The sequence below is a fragment of the Bos taurus genome, chromosome 9 (genome assembly GCF_002263795.3).
Source record: "Bos taurus isolate L1 Dominette 01449 registration number 42190680 breed Hereford chromosome 9, ARS-UCD2.0, whole genome shotgun sequence".
Lineage (NCBI taxonomy): Eukaryota > Metazoa > Chordata > Mammalia > Artiodactyla > Bovidae > Bos > Bos taurus.
The window spans coordinates 91081721-91108719 of NC_037336.1; the positions used below are offsets into that span (position 1 = coordinate 91081721).

Genomic DNA, 26999 nt, shown 5'->3' on the forward strand with positions numbered 1-26999 from the left:
AATATTTTCATTCTCAATCTTTCTAACATTTGAAATTACTGGGTACTAAATATAAATATATATGTACCATACATACATACATCAATTTTACAATTTTTTTCGTTTCTCTATAGTCCGAGGGAAGCCACGGGACTTCCCTGGTGGCCCAGACAGTAAAGAATCTGCCTACAGTGCAGGAGACCCAGGTTCAATCCCTGGGTTGGGAAGATCTCCTGGAGAAGGGAATAGCAACCCACTCCAGTATCCTTGCCTGGAGAATCCCATGGACAGAGGAACCTGGCAGGCTACAGTCCACGGGGTCCCAAAGAGTTGGACATGATTGAGCAATCAATTGACAACATCAATATATTCATAACTTACAGAAAGGGAGCGTTTGATGTTCTGACAAATAAATTTGAGAGTTCACAGAAGAATTATAACTTTGCCCCTTGATTATTAAGATCACTTTGCAATGTGTCGGTCTACAAGATCGTACCTATGGTCCTGCACAAAGCAAGAACTGTCTACCCTATTTTAAATGGGAAAGTAAATTGCTCTTTTTGCCCAAGGCATTGATGCGTATGCTCTTGATGAGAATTCCGAAAGCAACATCACCTCCTGCCTACCTTGCATTGCCACATGTTCTCCCAAAAAGAAAAAAATAAATGGTCAGCAACATCATCCTTCCTCCAGATCAACAAAAACACACTGTTAGAGTGAAAACTCAATGCCCTTTTTCAGGGATCATCATCGTTATTTCACATATAAAGAAAACTATTTCAGTAACCACCCCTGGGTGACCATCTGCTATTCAAAGACAGATTGCTAAAACTTGGGGTGCCCCCCACCTCAAGCATCTTTCCCCATAACAAGCTGAATATACCTGGAATGTAGCTGCCATCTTCATGCCCATTCTTAGCCTCAAAATAAGGGATGTGCATGAATTTCTCCCCTCAGTCTAGTCTCACATATTACACTTTCACATATGCTGTTTCTATGCTGAATGCCAGCTGCTCACTCGAACACCTCTTTCTCTGATGGCCCAGATAGTCACAGAGTCATTTCCCCTCTAGAATGTCTGCCCTGCCCCCACTGTCCAATTGCCTCACTCAGAGGTCTGTCTGTTTATCTTTACAGCCTTAGCCTCTGCCACAGCCTAGCCAGTAGTACATGCCCAGTAAAATCTATTTTGAATAAATGAATGGATGACTGAGTCCTCAAGTCTCACCTCAGACAACACCTCCTCCGAGAAGCCTTCCCACCTCCTCCACCAAGTGGACCATGGACCAGCCCTCTCCTCGCCTCTGCAGCTCGTACTTCCATATCTTTGTACTCATCAATGCTTTGTCATCAAAAATGAGTTAAAATCATTGCATCTCTCCTGCATCCTCAATATCTCAGATAAAGTTCAAACTCCTTAGTTGACATTCTTCGTTTATTTCATTCTTTCACTCAACAAGGATGTTATCAGTCATTGGATGTGTCAGGAATAGGTTAAAGGTGATCTCAGAGTCAGCTGTTTGAACTAGCTGACAGATACACAAACAAATAATTACGGCCCAGTTCAGGGAGTGCAGTGTCAGAGATCTGCCCAGTGTATTTTAAAAACAGAGGGAGGGACATCTAATCCATCTTGAGAATGAATGGGAAGCACATGTATTTCCCTGAGAAGCAAGTGCTTGTTCAGTTCAGTTCAGTCGTTCAGTTGTGTCTGACTCTTTGTGACCCCATGGACTGGAGCACTCCAGTCTTCCCTGCCCATCACCAACTTCCGGAGCTTGCTCAGACTGATGCCATCCAACCGTCTTATCCTCTGTCATCCCCTTCTCCTCCTGCCTTCAATCTTCCCCAGCATCAGGGTCTTCTCCAATGAGTCAGTTCTTCGTATCAGTACGTAAAGTAGTGGAGCTTTAGCTCCAGTGAATATTCATCTTCCAATGATTATTCAGGACTGATTTCCTTTAGGATTGACTGGTTTGACCTCCTTGCAGTCCAAGGGACTCTCAGGAGTCTTCTCCAACACCACAGTTCAAAAGCATCAATTCTTCCGCGCTCAGCTTTCTTTATGGTCCTACTCTCACATCCATACATGACCACAGGAAAAACCATAGCTTTGACTAGACGGACCTGTGTCAGCAGAGCAATGTCTCTCCTTTTTAATATGCTGTCTAGGTTGGTCATAGCTTTTCTTCCAAGGAGCAAACATCTTTTAATTTCAAGGCTGAAGTCACCATCTGCAGTAATTTTGGAGCCCAAAAAAATAAAGTCTGTCACTGTTTCCGCTGTTTTCCCATCTATTTCCCATGAAATGATGGGACCAGATGCCATGATCTTAGTTTTATGAATGTTGAATTTTAAGCCAACTTTTTCACTCTCCTCTTTCAGTCTCTTGAAGAGGCTCTTTAGGTCTTCTTCACTTTCTACCACAAGGGTGGTGTCATCTGCATATCTGAGGTTACTGATATTTCTCCCAGCAATCTTGATTCCAGCTTGTGCTTCATCCAATCCAGCATTTCGCATAATGTACTCTGCATATAAGTTAAATAAGCAGGATGACAATAGACAGCCTTGACATACTCCTTTCCCAATTTGGAACCAGTCGTTGTTCCATGTCCAGTTCTAACTGTTGCTTCTTGGCCTGCACACAGGTTTCTCAAGAGGCAGGTAAGGTGGTCTGGTACTCCCGTCTCTTTAAGAATTTTCCTCAGTCTGTTGTGATCCACACAGTCAAAGGCTTTGGCATAGTCAATAATGCAGAAGTAGATGTTTTTCTGGAACTCTCTTGCTTTTTCAATGATCCAACGGATGTTGGCAATTTGATCTCAGGTTCCTCTGCCTTTTCTAAATCTTGCTTTAACATCTGGAAGTTCTCAGTTCACGTACTGTTGAAGCCTGGCTTGGAGAATTTTGAGCATTACTTTACTAGCATGTGAGATGAGTGTTATTGTGCAGTAGTTTGAGCATTCTTTGGCATTGCCTTTCTTTGGAATTGGAATGAAAACTGACCTTTTCCAGTCCTGTGGTTCTTGTTTGTGGGGACAGGTAAGGGAGGCATTTTATTTGGTTTAAATAAAAATGGTACACAATTACATGTGCAAACTCTAGGTAACTAATGATGTAAATGAAAACACAATCCATGCTGCAATTTAAAAGCTAGACTATCACAATATCCTTGAAGCTACCTGTGTGTTCTTACTTGATCCTCTCTCCTTTCTTTCCTTCAGGCCTCTGCCAAAGAGGGTGTGTGTTTGCTTTTGCTAAGAGCTGAGTGATGACTTGGGGCCACCTTTGCCTCCTCTGTGTCCTACTGGGTGAGACTCTGTGTTATACAGACAAGGCTTAGGCTCCACATGTCAGGACTAATGTAAGAGTTTGCCCTCAGGAACACTTCCTTGTCCATTCTCCTCATTCTGAGCTCACGCATCATTACAAATATTCCAGAGCCTTATAAAATATCTTCACGATGATGAATGCAAGATTTATTTGTTGTGTAGCAAGAGGGTTCTTCGTAGTAGCTAGGGGCCCAAACTGTTATGAGTGGAAGTCTGTGGTTTCATAATTCTAGGCTCTGGTCTTGCAATGGAATCTCCCTTCCTGGCTATATTCTAAGGAAGGATTACAACAAATCCTATTTCAAATTCTACTACCCCTTAAAAGCGTTATTATCTATGACAGTTTCGAATAGTTGGTAGTAGTTACCGGAAATTCTGTCTTGAAGGAGTTTGGATTGTTTTTTCTAAGCCCCTCAGGAATGCATGTTCAATTTCTACCGTGAGTAGGCATGCAATGAGTGACATCCCACCAAGAATTCAGCCTTGACAGCCTCAGTTGACAGCCTCTGCATTTTTCAGATGAATGTATGTTGGTTGGTATTTCACTCTTCAAGGATTAGTTTTTGATTACCTAAATCTACCTTCAGAGCCCAAGTTACTAATGAGATTGTAAGAATTTAAAAACCAAATGTCTTCTCTCCCTGTGCTGTGCTTAGTTGCTGCTCAGTCATGTCCGACTCTCTGTGACCCCATAGACTGTAGCCTGCCAGGCTCCTTTGTCCATGGGGATTCTCCAGGCAAGAATACTGGAGTGGGTTGCTGTGCCCTCCTCTAGAGGATCCCAACTCAGGGATTGAACCTAGGTTCTCCATATTGCAGGTGGATTCTTTACCATCTGAGCCACCAAGGAAGCCCAAGAACACTGGAGTGTACTGGGGTGGGTAGGCTATCCCTTCTCTGGGGGATCTTCCCAACCCAGGAATTGAAGTGGGGTCTCCTGCATTGCAGGTGGAGTCTTTACTAGCTGAGCTACCAGGGAAGTCCCTTCTCTCCCTACCCCATTTCTTATTTCATCCTTCACTCACTCAAGCCCTGCTGTAACTCACGCACTGCTTACAAAGCAGGCTTCTCAAACTCAAGAGCTTTGCATCCCCTTGATTTTTAAAATCCTAGTAAAAATTATGCAGTGAAGAAACACTTTTTATCTGAACTTGTGTCTCATCTCAGGTCCTATTCTCATTATTCTTAATGACTGACTCTAATTTCTAGCTCATAATCATCACTTAGTATCTGTTATCCATTGCTGTAGAACAAATCCTCTAAAATATAACAGTTTGGAAAAGCCATAACCATTTATTTTCTCATCCTGTTTATATTAGTCAGAAATCTGGGGATGAGCAGTTGAGGGACTCCAGATCTCATGTGGGGTTACCATCACAGTGTCAGCTGGGGCTGCGGTCATCTGAAGACTTGACTGGCCAGAGGATCCACCTCCTAACTGGCCCACTCTCATGGCTGGTGAGTCAGTGCTGAGTGCTGCTGGGAACCTCAGTTTCTCAGCACGTGGTCCTCTCTGTAACAGGACTGCTTGAGTATCCTCACAACATGGCAGCTGGCTTCCCCCAGGTTGAGTGGTCCAAGAGAGAAGAAGGTGGAAGCGTCCTCATCTCCAATGACCTACCTCAAAAACCACAAGCTGTCCTTTCCACTATATCACTATTGCTATCACAGGTCCTCTCTTTTCAGGGTGGGAGGAAATTACACATGGGGTTCAACACTTAGTGATGGAGATCACTGGAGGTCTCCCTTAGGCTGCCTACCAAGCCTGGCAAATATTTTTCCTGTAAAAGGGATTTAAAACCAAAGATCCACAAAACCTGAAGCTTGCTAACTTGTAAACTACTCCAGTATGCTGCATAAAGAGCAGAAAGAAAGCTGTTACATTTTCTGTGCAAAAGATGATGACTTTACATTTTTGCAAGAAACCTCATAGCTTTGGGGCTTATCTTATCACCTACATCTTTCTGAGATTCCAGAAATGAAATTACATTTCATGACTAAAGACTGAGGAGCAGCCAAGTTGACAGAAACAATAGGATCATGGCAGAAAGTTGTTATTGGAAGGTTCCTAAGTATGTCTCTTGAGAGTTTTGGGGGGTTGGTTATTTTTCCACAGAATAATAAGTTCCATTCAATGAAAAAAAAAATAGTCTTGCCCTTGTACTTCTGACAGTAACCGTAATTGTGGAATCATGGCCGACTCCATTTCTTTGTCTTGTTTTGCTTTCAGGAATTCTTGATAGGCTAGCACCTGCAGGGATTTTGGAATTTCCTTGCCTTAGTCTAAGGAGGTGGGAAGTCCTAAACCTAATTATAAAACAATGTTAGCCTTGTTACTGCTCGGTTAGCAAGCCAGAAATCTGCCAAAGTTCCACAAAGCAGTGGTTATAAAATATTTACATAAAACTGCAATTGCCAAACCCATAAAGAAGCGGTGGATCTTTCCACAAGGCACATCAACATTACTAATATCTTCTGAGCCCCTCCTCCTCCTGAATAATCAAATTCAAGAGATGTGTATGAAGCTACCACCAGAATGTGTCAGACAATTTTCTAGAATTCCAGGAGATAATAAGAAAGTTAAGACTTGCCTGCCCTTCAGGAGCCAACACATCACAGCTCAGTGTGGGAAACTCCTTTGACCTCGTGATGTGTGTTCATGATGTCCCCTCCCTTATCCACTTGTAAGAAGACATAAAATCTGGTGATATGGGAATTTAAGGACACCTCTGCCTTACTCTTGTATTCTATGCACCATGCCCCTCACTGTTCCTGGGAACAGCACACCTGGAGAGGGCTGGCTCTAGAAATATTTTTCCCTCCAAATTTTAGATGTTTGGAATCTGATTTTGTTTAAATCTTCCCCAAATCTGCTCAACATCTATTGTGAGCCTGTTTGAGCATTACTTTCAGATTTTAGACTTTTCGTCTTGCCAGTGTTTTGGTTTTATGATATAACAGTATCCAGAAGCAAGTCTCAGCCCCTGGTGATTTACACAGGAGGGTAGGTCCAGGGCTCCCCCACAGTCTTGTCTGCAAGGAACGCTGTCCAAGTGACAGAGAATGACAACCTTCTAGGGAAAGGAGAGTATGAGTGGCAGGAACAATGTCTTTCCAAATAGACTCTTTAGGTGGCTCAATGGTAAAGAATCTGCCTGCCAATGCAGGAGATGCAGGAGACACGGGTTCAATCCAGATGGCTCAGTGGTAAAGAATCTGCCTGCCAATGCAGGAGACACAGGAGACACAGGTTCAATCCCTGGGTTGGGAAGACCCCTTGGAAGATGAAACACCAAATAAACTCTTCAGGATACATACATCCTAGGAACTTTCTTCTTTTCTTGAGGAAGGAAAATAATCCTACCCCATCCAAACTAAAGACTCACTCAAATGCTTAATCCTGTTTATATGCATCTACTTCCCTCCATTTATCTAGCTCTCAGAATTCTTTGAAAAGAAAAATGCACAATGAAAAAGCAGCTAAGTTTATGGAACAGAGCTCTGCGTCTTTTCCATCTTGCAATATCTACATTTCTTAAAAACGGCATCTTTCTTCTTTGAAATATAATTGACATATGCCCTTATATTAGTTTTAGGTGTACAACGTGAGTCAGTATTTGTATGTATTATGAAACCATCACCACAGTAAGTCTAGTTAACACTCATCACCAACATAATTACAACATTTTTTTTCTCGAGAACTTTTCTGGGGGGCTCCAGAATTTCCCTGGTGGCTCAGATGGTAAAGTATCTGCCTGCAATGTGGGAGACCAGGGTTCAATCACTGGGTCAGGAAGATTTCCTGGAGAAGAAAATGGCAACCCACTCGAGTATTCTTGCTTGGAAAATTCCATGGATGGAGAAGCCTGGTAGGCTACAGTCCATGGGGCTGCAAAGAGTCTAACATGACTGAGTGACTTCACTCTCTCTCTCAAGAGCTTTTAAGATCTACATTCTTAGCAACTTTTAAATATGCAGTATAAGATTACTAACTATAGCTGTCATTAAATCCCAAGACTTACCTATTTTATAACTGAAAACTTGCGCCTTTTGATTCCCTTCACCCATTTTGCTCACCCTCAACTCTCCACCTCTGGGAACCACTGAATCTGTTCTCTACGTTTATCAGCTTGAGTTGTTTTTTGGTTTGTGTTATTTTAAGATTCTACATATAAGTGAGATCATATGGTATTTGCCAAATATACCTTGCTGCATTGCAGACTAGCAATCCCCAAACCTTCCATTTAAAACTAATTTTAAAGTCCTTATCATCATTGTTGTTAAGTCTCTCAGTCATGTCCGACTCTTTGGCCCCATGGACTGCAGCAAGCCAGGCTTCCCTGTCCATCACCATCTCCTGGAGCTTGCTCAAACTCATGTCCATTGAGTAGATGATGCCATCCAACCATCTCATCTTCAGCCGCTTCCATCTTTTGCCTTCAATCTTTCCCAGTACCAGGGTCACAAAGATTCATAAGAAATTATCAGCATCCCGCCCTCCTGTGTCCCTCCTCCCTAACAAAGAGCACATGTTTCAGACATCATCCTTCCACCTGTTTGTCCCCAGGATCAAACATGGTAACAACCGTCCCCTGAAGCCCAAAGGCAAGGTCCCCCTGGGGAGTGCTTCCCTTTTGAAATTGGACCAAGTCACTAAAACCTAAAATTTTAAAGGGGGAAAAAAAAGTCTCCTGACAAATATGGCAATTATCAAAACATGGAGAGTAAGGTACTTCTTGAATGATTAAAAATGTGTTTAGCCCTGGAGAACTGCCCTGTAAGTGTGTCAGACGCTTTCTGCTTGTCCCTTCAGTTCTACCCTGCGCTCCCTTGAACCTCCTACCAATGCCAAGAGCCAAGGAAGCTGCTCTCCATGGATCACTCCATCACTAGGGCTCTTCAGCCCTCTGGCTTCTGTTTGGGTCCTGCCAATCAGGGGGGAACTGACAGAAGGAGAGAAAGGTCAGGATTCATTTTCTCCCCTCTCTTTCTCTCTCTCTCTCCATCCACCTCCTCTGCACTGGCAGAGATCTTCTACCAAAGGTCATGGCTCCTGATGGGTATCCCCTACTCCAGCTGCCACATTCTCCCTGGGTTCCGGGGACCTGCCCCTCCCCTAACCCTCCATCCTCTTGCTGAGTCTGGGATGCTTCACCACCCCTTCTGGAATCTCTGCATCTACTGGCACTTCTGCAAATCACCCATTCATGAGACTCACCCGTGACCCTTTCAAGGGTGCCATCTGTTTCCTGCAATGACCATGACCAGCACTGGGCATCAATGACTTTTTTAGCCTTTGTATCAATACATCAAGTAGTCCACTCTCTTCCAAAGGAGAGTAAGTTAGAAAAGAATAAGCCAACCGCAGGGTGCACAGCTTTACATAACTCATGAAATAACGAAGGCACTGCTGCAAAGAAAATGAAAGAAAGCTGTTTCACTGTGTACATTACGAATCGAGGCAGTAGGAAAGGAATGTTAAGAAAAGTAGGAATGTTTGCCATGTTCAGGGTCCATGATAACCATGGATTGTTGCCTGTTGAAGGCATGTGAGTAATTCACAACAGACTTGAACGTGCACATGCAACAATTCTTGAGTTTTTAATGAAACATAAGAACCTGGCAAGCAGTGGAAATTAGGAACATATGTATTCGATTACTTTATTAGGCCTTATTTAATGACAAATATTTTCTATAATCAAATGTACATTCTTTTTTTAACATTGGGTGGGGGGTTTAGGAGAGAATGGATAAATGTATATGTATGGCTGAGTCCCTTTGCTGTTCACCAGAAACTACCATAACATTGTCAACTGGCTACATCCCAATAAAAAAAAATTGAAACTTTGGGAAACAATAAAATAATAAAATTAAATGAAAAAAAAAGAAAGAATAGCTCATGAATAAAACTGGTCAGAGACATAATAGTTGAATTTTTACCAGATATTTGACCCCTTTTGTCCCCCAAATAGGTTTAAATTAGCTTTTTAAAATAACCAACCAATTTCCTGGATGTAAGGAAGAGTAAGGGATTCTCAGAATTGAAAAGCAGCTGCTATTCTCTTTCGAACAGAAAAACACACATACTCAGAAACACAGGATTGAATTAAGCATCATTTAGCCTTTGATTCTTTGTACATCATCATTACCATCATTGTCCTCTTACTTTTTAGATTTTATTTTAAAAATAATAAAATGAATACCTACAGACCCACTATCCTAACCAAGGACTAGCATATGACTGATGAGTCACAAAATCCAACCCAGCTGGGCTCCTGGAGTCCCTTGTCCAGGGCCAGTCAGGGCAGAGCGTCTCCTTAACCACTGACCATGGCCAACCAGGCCAACCTCCTGCATATCCAGCTATTCTTGCCCTTTGTGGACTCAGGTGAAAGGCTACACTGCATGGCATGGGGGCTGGCATTTTGAGCACTCACTAAAGAGAAGTAGGTGACACAACAAAAAAGTACACGGACTTCCCACAGGCTGCCCTGACCCAGAAGATAAATCCTCCCTTCAGCCTCCCCCTTTAGAGATTCCAGATGAGCCTCACTGAGTGGAGCATAGTTGCCTGGAGACCTGCTGTGTGTCTTCTGGGGTAATCTGAGAAGTGACTGTGGGTATCTCTTTGTGTTTTAGTCTGCTCAGGATGCCTTAACAAAGTCCCACAGACTGGGCAACTTACGCAGCAGGAATTTATTGTCTCACAGTTCTGGAGCCCAGGAGTCTGAGATAAGGATGTCAGCGGGGTTGTTTTTTACTGAGGTCTCACCCCTTGGCTTGTAGACGGCCACCTTCTCCCTATGTCTTCACATGGTCCTTTCTCTGTGCACATACATGTCTGTGTCCAAATTCCCTCTTATAAGGACACAACACTGAGGGACCCAAGTAGGGTCATCCTACTTGGACCCTAACTGAGTAAGACCTCATTATTTCTTTGAAGATCTGATCCCCAAATCTAGTTCTGTTCTAAGATACTGGGGTTAGGACTTCAATACATGAATTTGTGGCGGAGACACAATTCAGCTCATAACACTGTGTTGCTTCACATCTTCTGCCTCCCTTCCTTTTCTTCTCACTCCAGTTGCCCTGAGCTTTAACTTGCAATTAAAGCATCAATACTTTCATCCTTGACTCCAGAGAGAGCTGAGTTAATACGAGAATTCATTATGTACATCTGCCAGTGGGTTCCTTCATTTCCTATGCTCTTGCCATCCCACAAAAGATAATCAACAGCTCAAACTAAATATTTTCATCCCCTCTCTTTTCTCTCTTCACTTATACATTATGTCTAAATAATATTTTCTTTGGTGTTGCCTGTCTTAGAATATGATAAGGAATGTTACACTATATGCTGCATTCTGGTACTTACTTTTTCCACTCAACATTACATTGATAAAATTCATCTCTTTGATGTGAACAGCTATCATTCATTCATTTTCACTGGCTGCAGACTGTTCCATTTTAAGAATAAGCCACAGTATAAACATTTTTTGCTGATGGACATCAGCTGGTGGTTCTGTAAACAAAGGCAGGTGGCCAAGCAAGCACGAACAGACCTTTTAGAGACCATGTGCTGAGGACCCTCAGGAAAAGCAGCAGAAGGAATGTGGGTCCTGCTGTCAGTTTCATGGAGAGCAGCAGACAGAGGTCCGACAGAGCCCACCCTCGGTCTCTGGAAGAGAGTCCTTAGATCTGTGGGCTTTCAAGCTTCATCTTTAAGGAAGCAGCAGGCCCTCCCTTGGCGTGATCAGGGTGCAGGATTGCAGCTGAGCCGCAGAGTTGCTCCCTTACCATCAGTGGTCAGGGAAGAACCCACCGTCCGTTCCCCTGGTAGACCCAGCTAAGTAGGTTCGAAGCCTTGCACATGATCAGATTTTACTGCCCTAAATGACAGGTCATAGTTAGCTTCTGTGGAGCTCTGCAGGAGCCCACCTCCTTTACTGGGATAAGAGCTTAGGAGGAATCAAGCTTTGACCTGTTAGTATTTATGTCTCCTGCGTGCATGTTTAGTCGCTCAGTCGTGTCTCTTTTGCAATCCAACTCCATGGAGTGTAGGCTCTCTGTCCATGAGATTCTCCAGATAAGACACTGGAGTGGGTTGCCTATCCCTCCTCCAGGGGATCTTCCCAACCCAGGGATCGAACCCAGGTCTCTGGAGTCTCCTGCATTGGCAAGTGGATTCTTAACCACTGAGCCACCTGGGAAGCCCATTCACATCTCAAGTAGTTAGCATTTGTTCTCCAGCATATATTCCCAGGAGTGAAACTGCTAGATCGACAGTATGAGCATTCACTGCTAAGTCAACCTCGTACCAGCCATGATCCTCTGAGTACATCCCCCTAGCATGTCTCAGTTACTCCATTTCTGATAATCAGTTAGATACGGAAGACTATCTCCCTGTGGTTTTGACTTAGACTTCCCTGATGAATAATGAGTAGCTTTTCACGTGCATGTGGATGATTTGCAGGGTTTTGTGTGAAATGTTTTTTGCTCATTTTTGTACTGATTTGTCTTTCTCTAACCAATTTGTAAGGATTATTCATATACTCTAGACTAATCTTTAAGATTTGCTATCTTCCCTCAATTTTTTATTTATTTTTGGCCAAGTTGTGTGGCATGTGGAATCTTAGTCCCTTGACCAGGGATCACATCTGTAGCCCCTGCTTTGGAAGCACAGAGTCTTAACCACTGGACCTCCAGGGAAGTCTCAATGTTGTCTTTTATAGTTGGCCTTTTTATTGTCTTATATAAGAAATCCTTCCCTATCTCAATGTCATAAAAATATATAAACCTAAAAATGATGTGTGGACCAAAGACTAAATAATAACAGAAATTTTAAATTAGTTGGAATTAAATGGTAATGAAAACATTACACACCAAACCTTGTAAAATGTAGCAAAAGTAATGCTTCGAAGGAAATTTATAGCCTTGAGTGTTAACATTAGACAAGAAAAATCATATATTAATGAACTAAGTATCCAACTTAGGGAACATGGCAGAGACCATTAGTTCTCACCAATATCCCTTTCCGAACCTCCCTTGTAGTAAGGTGGCCACGACTGTCATTTCTAGGCCAACATAGTTAACTACTCAGTTTCACTTTCTCATGTCTCATACCCCGGTCTACCAGATGGATAATGCCAGGGAAAGCTTGAAGCCCCAAGTTGGAAAAACCAGAGACAGAAGTGTGGCCTGAGTCCCTGAGTCATTGGTTGGAGCAGGGCCATGGTAGAGTGTTTTCCATCCTGGAACACCCACCATGGACTTTGCATGTGAGAAAATATAAACTCTTCGTGTGTTAAGTCAGTGAGATATTGACGGTGTTACGGTATGAATCTAAAACAAGAAATTAAAAAAAAAAAAAAAAAACAGCAAAACCCAAAGGAAATGGAAGGAGAAAATAAAAAAGCAAAGAGCAATGAAATGGAAAACAAAGAATCATCAAACTCAGCAGAGGAACAACTGTTCTTTCCTGAGCCTTAGAAAAGCCATCAGGTAATTGATTGCCCAACCCTGGCCTTGGACCCCTTGTCAAACGTGTTTCCATCTCTCCACACTATTCGAAAGAACACACTGAGAGCCGACATATATGAAACTGAATGGGCCGGAGTACTTGTTTCTTGTTCTTCCAATTGGCAAATAAATGTGCTATGTTTTCTCAATGTGGGAAGAAAGAGTTGAGGTGGACTGAGCAGACAGAGCAAATCCGAGGAACAGAGGTGGCCAGGGTTTGAACTGCATCAAGAAATCACAAAGGAAAAAAGCAGAAAAAGAGGCCAAAAGTAGAGGGTGAAGGTGAGGAAAAGGCAAGAAGAAGAAAGGCAAGCAGAGCAGGAAGCAGGGTTTCCTGGGGCACTCAGGGCAAGGGCTCCCCATGCAAGGAGAAGAGACAGAGTAGGTTCTGTCATTTGAGTGCACAAAGTATTTGCCACTGCCAAGAAGAGGATCCAATCCCACTTCCCATGTAATAAGCATAGTCCACATTTTCAGCTAATTCAACAAGAGCACTTTTGATCAAAGTGAAGAAAAGAAAAGTGAAAGTGAAAGTCTCTCAGTCGTGTCTGACTCTTTGCGACCCTGTGGACAGTTCATGGAATTCTCCAGGCCAGAATACTAGAGTTGGTAGCCTTTCCCTTCTCCAGGGGATCTTCCCAACTCAAAGTACATAGCTGTATTCATCGGCGCAAGCAGCCCTCCAGAGGCCCAGGCATCAGCACCATCACTAATTTTGGTCTGGAAAGGAGTTTACCTAATCATCTGATACTTCTTCCTTTTTCACTTTATTGTTGGTCTTTGAGCTACATCCTAGTGGAATGTCTCCTGCTACCTGTCATCCGTTTGGAGAGTCAGATTCCAGGAGGGAGCAGATTTTCTGCTTGTCTTCATACATCAACAGAGTAGATTTCCACAGGCTCAGGTGAGTCCCGTGTAGCCTCAAGCAGAGGACATTATTTTAAAGCTAGACTTTCAGGTCTGAAGACGGTATGGGCAGCATTTGCTGGTTGTCTCTAAAACACAGCAACAATATTCTCAGTAATTCTATCACTGAATCTCCTAGGATGAACTTCTAGACAGAATTCCACTGTCTCATCAACAGCTTTAATATTTATACACTTGATTTTCTCAGGTCAAACTACTCTCCTTTGACCAAACCTCACAACTGAAATTGTCCTCCATCTTGCCTGAATTTCTAAGAAGGTCCCCAACTCCCCACTACTAATTTTCCTATGGTTAATTTGAAACTGCCTGTACGATTCTTAAATGAGTCCTCTGTAGACTTCTGCAAGTGCTTACATTCTCAGCAGTTACTGTAATCCTGTAAGCAAAGGAGCTATTGCTGACAGCCTAGGTTTATTCTTCCTATAAATATGATGAAGTTCTGACACCTGGTATAATGTTTTCCTTTGGAATGAGAGCTTATGTCATGAAATTCTATATGTAGTAGTATGCAAAAAAATCTTAATATAAAATCTTTTTTCTCACCTAAAACTTCAATATTTTTTTAAATTTTTTCCCAACTGTACAGTCATTAATTTTACCATCTAGTTACTTCAATAATATTGACTCTACCTACCATGTGAGTTAAAGGGACCCTGCTTTAGGAAGGTTCATAATCCAAGCTGGAGAGCCAAACATTTAATAGGAGGAGTCAATGCTACAGAAAAACAGCAGAGACCAGTGAATTCTGTCCAGAGCAAGTTCAAGGAAGGCCTCATAGCAATGACCTTGGGAGTCACCTTGGGGGCTGGACCTAGAAGGACGAGTCCATCCTCAGGATGAAAACCCAGAAGGAAGTGCTAAGTCAGGGGTTTCAGGAATAGCATTAACTAAAAAAAACTAGTTGTTAACTAACACACAAACAAAAGCTTACACCCTGATCATTTGTATTTTATGTTATCTAAAGAGTAGCATTCAATTAACATCCATGAATGCCCTCTGGGCATGGTGGGTTCAATGACATTCCTTCCTTGAGGAGAAATCTGAAAAAAAGCAATAGCACTTTCAAGTAAAATACAGTATTCTAAACAAGACTGGCTTAAATATTTTTCTATTTATTAAACTGTCACAAGAGCTAAAAAGAGAAGTAAATATTGAAAGGTCTGGGTTAATTTCTTTTCTTCTCCAAAAATCAGGTTCCAGGGTGTTTGTTCTGTTTTGTTTTGTGTGCTTTTTTCTTTGTGTGTTAATTGCTCATCTGAGCTAAATAGCCATGGCCAACCCTTGCTTATCCTTGGCAGTGCCATGAGCATTATAATGTAAAAATGCCAGTTTAGTCATTCACCCATAATCGTCTCCCTTCTTCCTAGGAATTAAACAGATTATTTTCTAGGAAATAAACAGATAAGTAAAGTCAAATTTGAGGGTCATCTTCGGATGTTCAGGGCAATAGGGATGAGAGATCCACAGAGGCAGACAGTCATTACAAAGTGGAACTAACACAGGACACAGAACAGAGTTGAGTTTTGCCAGAAAGTAAAAAGAAACAAACATGATCTCTGATCTTGGGGCATCTGTAATCTACTAGATCAAATCAAACTGACTGCTGGCTCTGTAGGTTTTTATTCTAATATGGCCAAATAGTCACGACTCATATGATTCTGCTTAACAGGTGAGTGAGACAAACACGAGGATGGGCAGGAATGGAGCTGCAATGTCTGTATTAGCTGAACATCTATCTCTTGGTCTGTGTGCTCACTGATACATTTCATGCGTCCAGATGGTTGACAAGCAAAATGCCAAAAAAAAGAAAAGAAAGTAAGCCTAACAACCATTTTCTAGTTCCCCTTGACCCTCTCAAGGAATCTCTTTCCCTATGTCTCCCTGGACCTACCAGAGCATTAGTTGGGAGTAGCACGTGAGGACAATCCTTTTCACCTCCTACAGAGGCAGCACAGTCTCTTAGTTTTACATGTATGAAGGAGTCCTTTTTCATGAGACTTCAACACAGAAATCATTCCACATGATTCCCTTTTTTTTTCTAATTATATGAAACCCAGAAATAAATTTAGGGTGCTGCTTCAAACCAGGGATGGGAGGCAAAAGTCATTCAGTCAACTAGGAGATGGGGAAATGCTCAGATTTCCTTTATTTTATACATTATTCTGTTGAAGAAAGGTGGGGGGGGAGGTGCGGTTAAAGAGAAAATATGCTGATAAATCAAGCCAATATTAAAATAATACTCTATTATTCAACGTGCATCCAATCATAAACTTTTATCATTTTTTTAGTTTTGACCCATCCAAAACTTCTGAATAATTGAGATCTGTACCAGTAAAAGCCACATTTCCAGGCTGCAGACTACCTAGCAGCCTTCTAACAGTGTGGCCATAGCATAATTTTGCTGGTTATGGACAAAAGCCTATTGACCAGCTCTGAATGCCTTATTTAACTAGAGGTTAGGATAGAGCACGGAGAAGGCAACGCACCCCACTCCAGTACTCTTGCCTGGAAAATCCCATGGATGGAGGAGCCTGGTAGGCTGCAGTCCATGGGGTCGCTAAGACTCAGACACGACTGAGCGACTTCACTTTCACTTTTCACTTTCATGCCTTGGAGAAGGAAATGGCAACCCACTCCAGTATTCTTGCCTGGAGAATCCCAGGGACAGGGGAGCCTGGTGGGCTGCCGTCTAAGGGGTCGCACAGAGTCGGACACGACTAAAGCAACTTAGCAGCAGCAGCAGCAGGATAGAGCAAGGAGCTTCCCAGGTGGTTCAGTGGTAAAGATTGCACCTACCAATGCAGGAGACAGGTTCAATCCCTCAGTCTGGAAGATTCTCTGGAGAAGGAAATGGCATCCCACTCCAGTATTCTTGAATGGAAAATTCCATGGACAGAGGAGCCTGGTGGGCTACAGTCCACAGGGTCGAAAAGAGTCAGACATAACTGAGCATGCATGCAAGATGGAGCAAACACTGCTACTTGTGTTCCAACAAGAGTGGACATCTCCTAAGTGCTGGGTGCTGGAGGATCCTACAGGCCTTAGGAACACTATCTCATTTAATTCCCGTAAGCCTATGAATGAGATTCTATTTTTATCCCCACTTCATAGATAACTGAGGAGCAGAGAGATAAGTAACTTGTTTTGTGTCACAGAGCTTGTAAATGCTTCAGTGAGGCAGCTGGATTATCTAACTTTAAAAGCTGAGCCCTCAACTGCTTCTAACTACTGGATGCCAGCTTCCAAAGGTCAGCGACTTCTAAATTAACACTAATTCCTAAAATCCCTCCATTCTTACCCTGGCATGACCTCAGCTGGAAGGACACAGAAGTGCAGATGAGTAAGAAAACAGAACCCCACACTCACAAAATTAAAATGGACAATTTCTTACTTCAGACAAAATATTACTTTATATTAAAAGTTCATTTTTAAAGTCCTTCCTGTTTTCTTAAGATAAATCAAAATGTTCACCCAGAGATATGTCAAAATGTTGAAGGATCATCCTCAAATCCAGTCTTCGTCATCCAAAAAATAAAGTCAAATGGAAAATCCCTTTCAGTGGGTCTAGACAATGAAAGAACAAGGGAAAAAATACGATTTTTTTTATCCTCTGATGTTTTCTCTCCTTTTAATCATTCCTTTGCAAACATTTGAGGATTTACAATGCTCCTGGCAAGGGGAGAGAAAATGATAAGACTATCAATATCCCTGGATTTGAGGGGGTGATGGAGTCCTTCTTTTTAAAACACCTTTGAGGTTGATTTCTTAATTTTCTCCTACAGCTTCAGTTTCACAACTTTTCTGAGAAACAAGAAGCTTGGGAAAGGAGAGCATGTGTAATATTCAGCTGCAAGGCATGACATGAAGACCTCGGGCTGGGAATTGCCTTTCTCTGCACAGTGACTCCAGGGCGGTCAGATCCAGGAAAGAGTGAGGATTAACATCCTCTTCTTCAGGTGTTTCCTCACATGTTTTAACCCCTGCCGGCTGTTGTAAACTGGCATCCCATGAACAGTAAATGTTTGACTTAGAAGATGTGCTTCATAAACACTGCCACAGAGTTTTACCACACGCTGAGGAACGACCGGGTTACATCCAGAATCTAGACCTTAAAAGCTCAACCCCAGGTGCATTTCTAGGTAAGGGGAGCCCCAAAGGTTCTGAAATACTGTCTGTGACAGCCTGTTGACAGAGTGACATTATTTTGTTGCTTATAGACAACTCTTACCGCTTCTATTTCCAAAATCAATAGGTCATAGGACACCGTTTCAGGACTTTTGTAGTAGGAAAAAACTCTCTTAGAAGAAACAAGAAAAAATTTTCTCTTTATCTGTTTCTCTGTCTCTCTCTTACACACACACACACACACACAAAGGGTTTGGGACAGGCCTCAAGTTCCTAAAACTAGAGAAATACATGACCCTCCAGTAAATTCAAATTTGATGTAATCACTTTTTCCTTTACTTCTCTTTGCCAAACCTCAGTCACACACCAGAACACTTCTAGCAACAATTCTGGCCCCAAATAAAAAAATCCCTAAGTCAAAACTTAGCATTTGAGAAATTTCCAGAGAATTATAATTTTTACAATAAGATTAATAATTTTTTTTCTAATCTCAAATTCTACAGTTTATATAATCTACTTTATGAGTCCCTTTGTGAAATGAAAGTGTCTAAGTCGACCCCACAGACTGTAGCCCGCCAGATTCCTCTGTTGATGGCATTCTCCAGGCAAGAAGACTGGAGTAGGTTGCTATTTCCTTCTCCAGGGGATCTTCCCCACCCAGGAATCGAACCCAAGTCTCTTGCAATGCAGGCAGATTCCCTACCAACTGAGCTATGAGGGAAGCCCTATGAGTCCCTTTCAGTTCAGTTCAGTTCAGTTCAGTTCAGTCGCTCAGTCGTGTCCGACTCTTTGCGACCCCAGCACGCCAGGCCTCCCTGTCCATCACCATCTCCCGGAGTTCACTCAGACTCACGTCCATCGAGTCGGTGATGCCCTTTAGGTATCAGTAAACTTGCATTAAAGTCCTCCTGGGCTTGATTCGTCACACAAGGTCTTCCACATATGTGAAAAAACATCAGAAACGTCAGCTTTGTATGATCTTTACCGTCCGAGCCATCAGGGAAGCCCTGCTTTGCATACTCTTTAAGCCAGTTTTTCATCAGCAGATTTTTAAATACTCACCTTCCGGGTGATTAGCATGAACATATTTTTGAAAATAACACAAGAAGGAGGGCCTTGGGTCCTGGAGGATACCAGCTGGCATCACGGTGCAGAAACTTAAGTGCCACAAAGCAGAAGCTGCTGAAGGAGTTGGACTTCCCTGAACTGGGAGGTCAGGGATCACAACCTCCACGAGCTGCGTGTGTCGCGACGATGTCGCTGCAGCTGCGAGAGAACTACACGCTCCAAGCCGCGAGGTGGGGCGGGTCGCGAGCTTTGCACGGCGCCTGCGCAATCCTCGGCGCCTGCGCAATCCTCGGCGCCTGCGCAATCCTCGGCGCCTGACCCATTTTGAGTGCTTCTGCTGCCGGCTTCGTGCCCGCACGGGTCGGTGGAACCGTGCGATGTCCTCACGGCCTCGACCCTCTGCCCTGCCCAGTGTGCTCCTCAAGCTGCGCGTGACACAAGCACCTCCAGGCCACCGTGGCATTCCTGGAGCAGGGCCACGTGTGCGTGGGCCGCCACGTGGTCACTGACCCTTGTCTCGCGCAGCCTGGAGGGATTTCGTGTCCCCTGGGCCGACTCGTGTGAAACGTGCTGGACTATAATGACGACCTCGATCCAAAAGCTTAGAGGGTCTTCCCTCTCCAGGCCTACATGTTACAGATGGAGAAGCTGAGCTCCGCGAAGCCTGAGGTTCTGTGACGGCGCTCTCCCCGAAAAATGGGGTGTCAGCCAGTGGTCGGGTCTGAACAACTTGGCTCCTCAGCAACAGATCACACACGGAACCAAAGGGTACGCCCCTTTCCCACGAAATTTTCTTAGCCTTTGGCGATTGGTAATTAAATTACTGCCTTAAGAGACAATGGGAAGCGGTTTTGTACTGCACCGGGGAATTGTTAACATTCTTACAGCAGAAATACTGAAGTGTGAAAGTGAGGACTTTGGAAGGGGGGGGGGGGAGGGGGGGGAGGGAGGGGGTGTGCAGGGCATAAGCGGTCCCCCAGTTTTCATTTCCTTGTAGCAGGACAGTTTGGTTTAATTTATTTAACTCGACTTCTTGCTCTTGTTCATGATTAAGCTGTGTACAGATGCTAGAGAGTTTGGTCTCAAGTTTTCATAGACTGGGTGAGATTTTAGTGTTCAGAGTTCTTTCTTTTGTTTAAAGGAATGCTCTCCTAATGCTAGTAAATAGCCTAACTGCCTTATAAGTAGAAAACACACACACACACACACACAAGCAGGGGAACTACAAAGGTGAATGAAATCAAATGTCAGTGAAAGTGAAAGTTGCTCAGTCCTGTCCAACTCTTTGAAACCCCATGGACTATACAGTCTATGGAATTCTCCAGGCCAGAATACTGGAGTGAGTAGCCTTTCCGTTCTCCAGGGGATCTTCCCAACCCAAGGATCGAACCCGAGTCTCTTGCATTGCAGGCAGATTCTTTACCATCAGGGAAGCCCTCAAATGTCATTGGCCAACCCCATACCAAGAGGAGGTTTTTCCTTTTCAAGGTGCCCACCTTCCGTATAACCTCCAAGGAAGAATTGGGCAGAAGTCTCATCCCAAAGCAAACCATGCAGTGATTCTGTTCATAAGGGTGGAAGCAAAATGTGATCAATGTCTGGTGGCTCAGACAGTAAAGAATCTGCCTGCAATGCAGGAGACCTGGGTTCAATCCCTGGTCGGGAAGATCCCCTGTAGAAGGAATTGGCTACCCACTCCAGTATTCTTGCCTAGAGAATTCCAAGGATAGAGGAGTTTGGCGGGCTACAGTCCATGGGCTCACAGAGTCAGACACGACTGAGTGAGTTAACACTCTCTGCAAGTACTAACCACATATTCAACAGGTGGAAACAGCCACATTAGGCCTGCATGGTCATTCCATTTATGCCTGTGGTGGCAAAAAAGCAATATGCTCAAGTGTCAGAGATTTACTTATACCAGCTCTTTAGGGGGATGAAAAGGTAAGTATAAATACCTCTAAGAGTTCTCTGAGGGCTAATAAACTGAAATGTGGGAATACTGATGGTCTTCAGGCCAGGAGGCAACTGCTTTACTTTCAGGGAGGAAAAACAAAATGATAGTAAACCCCCACAAAACAGATACATTCAGTTTGGTGGAGAGAGACGTAGAGAGAGAAAGTCCCCATCTTAGGACTTCAGGGAACAGTCTGAGAAACACCAGTCTAATACAGCTACTTGAGTTGCGCACTGAAAATTCACTTGAGGATGGTCATTTGATCACAAAGGGCATTCAGTCCACAGCAAAGGAGCTGACCTGCAGCTAAGACCGCCACAGCCACTGAACTCATAACTCAGGGGATCTAAAGCTCCCCTAAAGCTAAGGAGTGAGAGGAAGAGTCGTCCCCTGCCCCCACTGTCTGGGCTTAAAGCCAGCCAAGCCAACATACAAAGGCCGGGCCTAGCGCTTCCCCTTTGCCACAGTCCTCCCATCACCCGTCCCCTAATTACCAGACACCCCCCCCCCACACTCTGCCCCTACACTGTGCTGTCAAGCACCCGTGAATCACGCACTCCACGCCTCTTCTTCCTTCCATTTGCCAAACCCCGTAACCCCCGTGAAACGGCTATATCTTCACTGCAGTTCCCTTGGGGGTTGGGTGACACCAAAACAGCCTGACTGAATTCATTCACACAAATACACAAGTGGTTGCCAGTTCCCTGAAGCTCACCAACTCCCTCAATCGCATCTAAAGGAAGATGTTTGCTAACTCCAAGAAATCTCTGATTTCAGGCAGTTCAGCAAAGTAGACAATTCAAGACAAATACCAGCTTTGTCCAGGGGTACAGCTCAGAAAAGTCCCCAAATGTAAACTCCACACATGCCCCCTCCATGTCCCCATTTCTAATCCATACAATTCTAAAATTGCTTCAGAGGGTTTATTTTTTTCTTTTTTAACAATAATGCCCACGGTGGCAACAGCCATGGTGGTCACTGGTAAACCTGAAAACATCTTGAACACTTTTTCATTAGCTTCCTGTAGGACACCAAACAGAAATATACCAATTACATGTGACTAAGGTAAGAAAAATATACAACTATATTTAAAACACTTAAATTAACAAGATAGTACTTTTCATTCTAACAAAGTATCATACATTCAGTTTAAACAAGAGTTAATACAGACACACTTTTCCAAAATACCATATGCTAGTTGAAAATGAGTGACCGTGAGATTTTTCCAAGAGGTTTCTAATTAGCAAAATGTACAATTTTGAAGAACTGTCCATTCTTTTCTGGAAGATAGTCACTGAACAGGTTAAAATGCAAATTGATGTCTCTCTCATAAACCTAAGTATGCTTGCTTCATTTTTCTGAATGAGACTTTGGGCTGTCAGCAAGTCTATTATAGCTTCTTTTCCCTTAAAGACAATAATATACACCATTAACAATGACACCCCTTACAAATAACCATAAACTTTGTGTGTAGTAAGCCCTATCTAAATGTTTTCACGTGTTTCTGTATTAACTGACCTACACTGATTGTTATGCAAACTGCGTTAAACAAGTGTAACAGGCCTACATTTATACCTCTGCTCTGAAAGAACATCAGATGCTGCCCACGTGTTATTTCAAGGTCAAGGCTGCTACACGTTTGCATGTGGTACAAAACAAAACTTTTCTCCACTGGCTTTTTCAGGTGAAGAGGTTGGACCAAAATCCAACACATCTGTGTGACAGCGGCCACCAATTGTAGTTCGACCCTCAAAACGAACAATGGCCTGTTCTCTGTAATGATCATACCATTCCTGGCCAAGGCTCTGCTTTACAGAATGTGTCTCTGTGTTCTGACTCTTAAGGAAGCAAAAAAAAAAAAAAAGGTGGGGGCGGGGGGCAGACTCTCCCCATTTCTCTCCTTTGGCCGCCACAAGTCAGCATCTGATCTAAGATTCTCTGGATTTATTCCCATCCAATGACTTCAAAATTCCAAGAAGTGCAATACACAACTTTCCAAAAAAGAAACCCACGAAATTGCAAAAGATGGCTACATAATACTGTGAATGAGAATCACAACAAGATTGCCAACCGAGGAAACAAGGCACTTGGTAGCAGGAGTCCAGGAGGCCCCAGGGAGCGTGGGGCTCAGTGAGTCAACAATTTCAGGCGAGTCAACCAGCTGACCAGCAGGGATGGTTCTGGAGACGAGGACTTGGCGGCCGAGGAGCCGGCTTTCTTTTTGGTCCCTTCTTCCGGGAACGGAATCGTGGCGCTGCTGTGGAGATCCGAAGTGATGTAGCACCTGCTGCCTCGGATGTAGTCTGCGCCTCGGACCAGCTGCCTCTCGGTCCCGGGCCTTGAGAAGCGGTACGTGGGCGAGGAGCTTTCTTCGAGGATGGGAGGGATACGCTCGTTACTGAAATACCGGCAGAGGGCATCCTCACCTGTTATCGGATAAAGCCCACAAGCGGTCCATTAAAATACCCATCATCCGCACACCCGCTGCTCAGACTTGCCCTGCTTCTGAAACAGACACCGCACCCTGCCTTCCACTCACGGATGGGCTACCAGGTCCCCCAGGCGGCTGGGCCCATCCCGCAGGGCTTTGAGAAAGCAGAAATGGAAGACATTCACACTTCAGGCTGCTTTTCTATCTGAGAGGTAACACGGGGGCAGAGAAGAATCAGTGAGCCTGCCCTTTTTAATCAGTATAGGATTTTCATAATTTCACTTGAGATCAAAAAACAAAGAAAATCTTGTAATGCTATCACTCCTTCCACACCTGTGCTTGTTCAATACCTGCACCCTGGAGCACCGGCCCTTGGAACCACGGTTCTTACGCAGGAGCATCCCTCAGGGGCATTCAGGAAGGTGGGGTGCCTTTGCTTGTCACCCTGACTGCAGGGCAGGCACTCTCCACCTTTAATGGGTGGGGTTCAAAGATTCTACTGCTCTGCAAGGCTTGGGACATTTCTGGAGAAGAAAGAATGATCCTACCCTAAAAGTCAGCCCCCCTGGGCTGGGGAGCAGGGCCGGGGAGGTAAACGTAAAATACAGGGTACCCTGGCAGCATGCAGCCTTCTTTTGATCAAGAAGTTCCACTTCTAAAAATGTATGAAGATTGGGACTTCCCTGGTTAGGGAACTAAACTCCCCTGGTTAGACTCTGCTCTTCCACTGCAGGGGTCACAGGTTCAATCCCTGGTTAGGGAACTAAAATCCCACATGCTGTGAGATTCAGCCAAAAAAAAAAAAAACATAGGAAGATCTATGTACAAGGTGTTTCTTGAAGCATTATTTACAATTGAGAGGAAAAAAACAGAAATAACCTAAATGTCCAACCATAGCAGACTGAATAAGTGGTTCAAATGGTAAAGAATCTGCCTGCAATGCAGGAGGCACAAGTTCAATCCCTGGGTCAGGAAGATCCCCTAGAGAAGGAATTGGTAACCGACTCCAGTATTCTTGCCTGGGAAATCCCATGGATAGAGGAGACTGGTGAGCTACAGTCCATGGGGTCATAGAAGAGTTGCACAGGACTTTGCAAATAAACCACCTACATTGATGAAAGTGAAAGAGTAGAGTGTAAAAGTTGGCTTAAAGCTCAACATTCAGAAAACGAAGATCATGGCATCTGTTCCCATCACTTCATGGGAAATAGATGGGGAAACAGTGGAAACAGTGTCAGACTTTATTTTTCTGGGCTCCAAAATCACTGCAGATGGTGATTGCAGCCATGAAATTAAAAGCTTACTCCTTGGAAGGAAAGTTATGACCAACCTAGATAGCATATTCAAAAGCAGAGATATTACTTTGCCAACAAAGGTCTGTCTAGTCAAGGCTATGGTTTTTCCAGTGGTCATGTATGGATGTGAGAGTTGGACTGTGAAGAAAGCTGAGCACTGAAGAATTGATGCTTTTGAACTGTGGTGTTGGAGAAGACTCTTGCAAGTCCCTTGGACTGCAAGGAAATCGAACCAGTCCATCCTAAAGGAGATCAGTCCTGGGTGTTCATTGGAAGGACTGATGCTGAGGCTGAAACTCCAATACTGTGGCCACCTCATGCAAAGACTTGACTCACTGGAAAAGACCCTGATGCTGGGAGGGATTGGGGGCAGGAGGAGAAGGGGACGACAGAGGATGAGATGGCTGGATGGCATCACCGACTCGATGCACATGAGTTTGGGTGAACTCCGGGAGTTGGTGATGGATAGGGAGGCCTGGCGTGCTGTGATTCATGGGGTCGCAAAGAGTAGGACACGACTGAGCAACTGAACTGAACTGAACTGATTGCCGTAAGACAGATTACTAACGCAATTATTACAAAAAATGCACGTGTTCCTCTTACATAGTATTTCTGAACATCTATCTATTCCATTTTGCATATTTTTCCTAAGTGTATAATATGTAAATACAGAAACAATTAGAAGATATACAGAACACTCAGAGTGATTATTTCTAGGTTGGGGAAGCAGATTACAGGAAGTTTTCTTATATTTTTTATTTGTTTTGCTTTTGTAATCAAAGGGGGAAAAAGTTACTTTTAAAAAGCGCCCGTAGGAGTCTATTCATATGAAATGCCTTAAATAGGTAAATCAAGAGATAGAAAGTAGATTTTTGGTTGCCAGGAGCTGAAGGAGGTGGGAATGAGGAATGACTGCTTACAGGGTTTTCTTGTTGAAGTGACAGAATATTCTGGAATTAGTACAACTCTATGAATATACTGAAACCCACTGAATTGTACATTTTAACAGGGTGAGCTTTATGGTATGTGAGTTGTCTCTCCAAAAAAAGGTCATGTTCTGTTTTGTTTTGTTTTCCTGAAGTATCCATTATTTTATGCAGATAACTTTCCTTCTAAAATGATAACACCAGGAAAATGTGGAAGGTGGGATAGAGGTCAGGTATCTTTCCATTTTCCCAACCTCACACTCCCCACCCCTACACCCCGTATCTCAAATATTAAAAGACTACATCTGGGGCGTCAAAGCCTAAAAAAGACTGGCAACAAGGCTGTGGACATCTCAGATCTAAACAAAGGACTGCCCTGCCCCCTGCTGTCTGCTCCACAGATTTTCCATGTCAGCTAAGGGTGTCTTGGACCTCAGATGGCATCTTCTTCCTTTTTCCAATTTAGTATCATCCAGGTAATTCAGCTACTTAGGTGACAAACTTTACCAAGTCCCAGGGAAATGTCAGGGGTTGAGCACTTTGGCAGTTGAGGCACCAGAATTTATTTCTTCTTCCTTTTCCTATCTCAGGCCAACCTGCTGTCTATCTTTTCAACAGCTCTTTGTTCTAGCACTGCAAAATCAATGTTAGGCTGTCTTGACAATCAAACGTAATCTGGGTCAACATTTCCCTTAAGAGAAGCATCATCATCAGTAACTTGGAATAGAGTGTAAATTAAACACAAGTTTCTTTTCCAATAGTAATTATTCTCTAATATAAGGACGGGGAAGAAAAAAAGCTACGCCTGTCCATCAAAAATAAGACAGACTCCAATAATGAAAAGCTAAAAATTGAGGATGGGATTGTTTAATGAATAAGGTATTTCTACTTGTTTAGAAATTGGACCATCGATGTCTACAGCCGGTGTAAAGCACACGAAACTAATTAGGAGATTTACAAGCACTAACTAGGATTCACTGATTCAATGGACCTGAGTTTGAGCAAACTCCCGGAGACCGTGAAGGACAGGGAAGCCTGGTGTGCTGCCATCCATGGGGTTGCACAGAGTCAGACATGACTGGGCAGCTGAACAAAGACATAGGTAGAAACTTAGAGGCCTTCAGCAGCCCTGATGTAGATGAGAAGATGACTTCTGTGGTCACTGACCACACTTAGGAAGAGGCCCGAGATGAAGGCCTGGGCTTTACGTTTGGTGCTTTTCCGTTTGCTTAAACTTACTTTTCCTCCCATGACCTCGAGGTCTAGCAAAAGGGTCCACGATGCCCATCCAGCTCGCGTCCGCAGGCATTGACAGAGGCCGGGGCTTGCCTTCAGAGGAAGGGGAAGAAAAAGGAGAAGTTGAGAGTTTCTGGACTCCAGAGAACCCTTTATTTAGAACTAGACCGTCCCGCACCCCAACACCACACTCACTGCAACGTAAGCAAA

The 26999-nt window shown here is 43.6% G+C and overlaps 1 protein-coding gene across 5 annotated transcripts in view; it reads right to left on the minus strand.

Moving 5' to 3' along the window:
• Positions 1 to 21802: 21802 nt before the first annotated feature.
• The window catches only part of CNKSR3 (CNKSR family member 3), a 110663-nt gene continuing 105466 nt past the window's right edge, over positions 21803 to 26999 (minus strand). For 4 of the 5 annotated variants that reach the window (XM_005211065.5, XM_005211064.5, NM_001192112.3 and 1 more), the window contains 2 exons: positions 26793 to 26882; positions 21803 to 23327 (listed from right to left, as the gene is read on the minus strand). In XM_005211065.5, the coding sequence (XP_005211122.1) occupies positions 23029 to 23327; positions 26793 to 26882 (389 nt within the window). In that variant the 3' untranslated portion in view covers positions 21803 to 23028. The remainder of the gene's footprint in view (positions 23328 to 26792; positions 26883 to 26999) is intronic. The other variant, XM_059889612.1, reaches the window with a different exon arrangement.